The sequence below is a fragment of the Bison bison genome, unplaced genomic scaffold (assembly GCF_000754665.1).
Source record: "Bison bison bison isolate TAMUID 2011002044 unplaced genomic scaffold, Bison_UMD1.0 scf7180017864181, whole genome shotgun sequence".
In the NCBI taxonomy this organism is placed as follows: Eukaryota; Metazoa; Chordata; class Mammalia; order Artiodactyla; family Bovidae; genus Bison; species Bison bison.
Window position 1 is genome coordinate 2468923 of NW_011494753.1, and position 4756 is coordinate 2473678.

At 51.1% G+C, this 4756-nt stretch overlaps 1 protein-coding gene across 1 annotated transcript in view; it reads right to left on the minus strand.

Annotated features, from left to right (window-relative positions):
• TRPM1 (transient receptor potential cation channel, subfamily M, member 1) overlaps nucleotides 1-4388 on the minus strand; it is a 116811-nt gene extending 112423 nt beyond the window's left edge. Inside the window, exon 1 of the mRNA XM_010843394.1 lies at nucleotides 4157-4388. Coding sequence (XP_010841696.1) covers nucleotides 4157-4388 — 232 coding nt within the window. The remainder of the gene's footprint in view (nucleotides 1-4156) is intronic.
• Between the last annotated feature and the right edge of the window lie 368 nt (nucleotides 4389-4756).

Genomic DNA, 4756 nt, shown 5'->3' on the forward strand with positions numbered 1-4756 from the left:
AGGTGGTCCGGTATTCCCATCTCTTGAAGAATTTTCCACAGTTTATTGTGATCCACACAGTCAAAGGCTTTGGCATAGTCAATAAAGCAGAAATAGATGTTTTTCTGGAACTCTCTTGCTTTTTCTATGATCCAGCGGATGTTGGCAATTTGATCTCTGGTTCCTCTGCCTTTTCTAAAACCAGCTTGAACATCAGGAAGTTCATGGTTCACGTATTGCTGAAGCCTGGCTTGGAGAATTTTGAGCATTACTTTACCAGCATGTGAGATGAGTGCAATTGTGCGGTAGTTTGAGCATTCCTTGGCATTGCCTTTCTTTGGGACTGGAATGAAAACTGACCTTTTCCAGTCCTGTGGCCACTGCTGAGTTTTCCAAATTTGCTGGCATATTGAGTGCAACACTTTAACAGCATTATCTTTTAGGATTTGAAATAGCTTAACTGGAATTCTATCACCTCCACTGGCTTTGTTCGTAGTGATGCTTCCTAAGGCCCACTTGACTTCACATTCCAGGATGTCTGGCTCTAGGTGAGTGATCATACCATTGTGATTATCTTGGTCATGAAGATCTTTTTTGTACAGTTCTGTGTATTCTTGCCACCTCTTCTTATTATCTTCTGCTTCTGTCAGGTCCATACCATTTCTGTCCTTTATTGAGCCCGTCTTTGCATAAAATGTTCCCTTGGTATCTCTAATTTTTTTGAAGAGATCTCTAGTCTTCCCCATTTTATGGTTTTCCTCTATTTCTTTGCATTGATCGCTGAGAAAGGCTTTCTTATCTCTCCTTGCTATTCTTTAGAACTCTGCATTCAAATGGGTATATCTTTCCTTTTCTCCTTTGCTTTTCACTTCTCTTCTTTTCACAGCTATTTGTAAGGCTTCCTCAGGCAGCCATTTTGCTTTTTTGCATTTCTGTTTCCTGGCGATAGTTTCGATCCCTTATGGTAGACTGCTGCAGTAACAGCCCCCAATAAATTACTTCCCCTGTTTCTCCCTCCTTGTATATCTCTCTTCCTCTCCCGTGTTGATTCTGGGCAGGGCTACACAAGACCTGTTTTGCCAAATGGGACTTTAGCAAACATGACACAAACAGCAGGCTTGGAAAGTAACTTCCCATTGAGGTTTGCCTTCTCTTGCCGCTGGAAACTCATGGAACGCTGCAACCATGACAACAAGCCCGAGCTAGCCTAACTGGAGGAGCCACGTGGACAATGGAGGCACCTAGGCCAGCTGTCAGACGCATAAAGCCATCACAGACTGTGTGGCCACAACCAATACACCAGCTAACTACTTTTAATATGAGAGAACCAGGCAGCATCAACAGAACAGTCCAGTTGGTCCCAGCCAAAACTGTCAAGCTACAGCATCTTAATCTAATAGAGTAGTGCTGTTTCAAGCAACCAGATTGCAGTGATAAATCAGATAATCCTGAAACGTATATAGATGAAATTACTGATGTTTAGGGATTTGCTTCCCAATAAGCTGGAGGGTATGGAAGCCCCAGTGGTTTATAGGTAAAGAACCCGCCTATCAATGCAGGGCTCGAATCCTGGGTGGGGAAGATCCCCTAGAAGAGGAAATGGCAACCCACTCCAGTATTCTTGTCTGGAGAATCCCATGGGCAGAAGAGCCTGGCAGGCTACCATCCATGGAGTGGTAAAGAGTCAGACATGACTGAGTGACTGAACACACATGCACAAGTTGGGGGTGGGGGGTTGAGTGGAAGCAAAGATGAAATAAGATGGGTTCTATGATGGTCACTGTTGAAGCTGGTGAGGGGGTACACGACGGCTTATTATTTCTTCATTGTTCTCTCTACAATTGGTTATCTTTGAAATGGAAAGTTTCCATAATAAAAAGTCACAGGAGGACTTCCCCCATGCTCCAGTGGTTGGGAATCCTCCTTCCAGTGAAAGGGATACAGGTTCAATTTTTGTTCTGGGAAGATCCCACATGCCGAGGGGCAACTAAGCCCATGTGCCTCAACTACCGAGCCTCCGTGCCCTAGAACCTGGGCTCCACAACAAGAGAAGCCAACGCAATGAGAAGCCCAAGCACTGTAACAAGAGAGCAGCCCCCACTCACTAGAGAAAGTGTGTGCAACAATGAGGAGGACCCAGTGCAGCCAAGAAAACCCAAGAAACAAACAAATCAACCCCCCAAAAATGGAAAACAAGGAAGGGGAGGGAAGTGAAGGAGGGAAGGAGAAAGAGAGGGAAGAAGGTAGATTTCTCTCTTGTCCATTAACATTTAATGCAATTGAGACCAGAGAAGGACAGCTATTTCTGCAACATAACACAGACAGCTCACAGCCAAATTTATCACTGAACATCCTGACTCCTCGGCCAGGCTCTTTCCATTCTCCCCATAGAGTCAGAGGCAGGAAAGTTCCATAGAAGAAGCAGTACAGGTAGGCATATTTTCTCCTTTTACTTGAGAAAAAAAGCCTTGTGGCAGGTCCAAAACATTAGTCACACTGAGATCTTTAATGACAAAGGATCCTCATTTATGGTGTATGTTGTTTATCTAGTGTTTGAGGAAGAAATATGTCCTGCTGTTGTGTGTAACATTACATATAAGGCAGGCTGGGAATACCTCCCTCCATGCCCCATTGTACCGTCTGGCACCAAAAATCTTTTCTGTTTTCAAAGATGTATAGTAACCATTGCAGGGGCAACCCACACTGTATCACACTCTCAGGACAGCAACACCAACAAGTTTTCGAATCCAAATACTAACATTGTCTCTTTCCCACAGGTACAAAATGAGCAAAGCCTTCCTTAATCATCACATGGGAAAACGAAGCACTGCAATTATGTGTCTCTCGCCCCAGGACATGTTGGGCATTTAATCAGACGTTGCTACGTGGAGCCCGGCAGTAAACAGACATGAAAGGAGGGTTACTTCATGAAAAAAACAAAAAAAGCCGCTTCCAAGTTTTATTAACCAGTGTCTGTTCCCCTGAGAATTTCAGAGTCTCAGAACTCAGCAGGAGTTGATGGGAAGGAAGATCCTCAACGGTGATAACCTGCCCTGATAACCTGCCCGTGACCAAAGCTTCAAATAAAAACAAAACTAAACGGAATCCAAATCTGTTTCCTAACTGAGTGGGCAGGGCCCACCCTGGCTTTTCTTGAGCGCTGTTTACCAAGACAGCCGCAGGGCTCCACAGATTTGTCTGAAGGTGGTGCAGTGGTAAAGAACCTGCCTTGACAATGTAGCAGACAGAGATTCCATCCCTGGGTCTGGAAGATGCCCTGGAAAAGGAAATAGCAACCCACTCCAGGATTCTTGCTTGGAGAATCCCATGGACAGAGGAGCCTGGCGGGCTAAAGTCCTTGGGGTCAAAAAGAGTCTGACATGACTGAGGACGCCAGGCAAAGTCTTTCAAACCTGGAGCCCTGTGAGGGCAGGGGTGGTGGGGGTGGGGTGGGGGGTGGAGTGGGGGTGGATGGACTCTGGCAGCCTCTGACTCGGGCAGGCCTCCTGCTTCCTATATGAGAAGCTCATCTTGCTGGGGTTCACAGACACCAGCCTCCCTGACAGGCCAGCGCTCAGCCTGGTCACTGACAGATGCAAATTGTGGATCCCGGGAACCAGGGCAGGAAGCAGCATTCTGGCGACAGGGTTTGGAACGGTTCTGGGTTAAGGTGACCCACTGGTCAGGTGAACAAGGAGTAGGGCTTTCCAGGATCAGGCTTAAATCCAGGAGGAATCCAAGGCCTAGGCTGGAGAGAATTCAGAATGAGTGTACTAGGAGGTGGTAGAGCTGCGATGCCCACTGGAGAAGTCTCAGGGCAGTACAGGAGGCAGTGAGGCCCAGGGTGGGAGATTGCCGCGGAGAGGCCCCAGGGCTGATGCCTGGGAGGCCAGGTCACCTCCATGGTCCCATAGCTGGTCCCCGCCGCAGGGCAGGGACCTGGATCGGATCTGCAACGGGACTTTCGGGATGCTGGGCTAGGGTGCGGCTAGACAGCGCTCAGCCGGGCTACAGGCGGGAGCACCGCCAGGGGTAGAGGCGAGAAGGCCGCTTGGGGGCTTCCCCACAGAGCAGACCCAGGGCCCCGCACACCTGGGCAGAAGGGCCGGAGTCTGGGGGCGTCAGACAGATGCTCACAGGGGCGTGCTCCAGGGCTGGGCTCCAGCCTGCGCAGTACGGGGGATGACACTAGGGGGCAGCGAGGGGTAGCGGGAACCACGTCCTGGAGGGAAGACCCTCCGACCTGCCAGATGAAGTGCGGGCGCGCTGGGCGCAGCGGCCGGGGTATCACGGAGGGAGGCAGCCTCCCGCGGGCTGAGGGGGCGAGGAGGGGCCAGCGGGCCCGCATCCTCGGCTACGCAAGCGGGCGCTTGCCGCTCCCGCGCCGGCAGAGGTCCCGGGTCCTCCATCTGCCTCCAAGCACAGGCGCAGCGGCTCCGCGTTGACCCACATTCCCTCCAGCCGCGGAGCCGGGGGCGGGGAATCCACAAGGCCGCGGAGCAGGTGCGAGCGCAGGGCGGGGCCCGAGCCCGGGGCCACCCAGCACGCCCGCCTCCGCTTGTAGGGGGAGGGGGCGGGGGATGGTCGGGAGATGGGGAGGATGAAAGATAAAGGCGAAGGAGGGTCGGGGAGAGGAGAGGGAGGAGGTTTGGGAGGGACAAGAAAGGGGAGAAGAAGCAAGGGGACAGGAGCGGAGAGGCGGGAGAAGAAAGAAACTTAAAGGGAAATGAGAGAGAGCGAGGTTTGGGAAGGGCAGGAGGGGGAGGGGAGAAGCGGG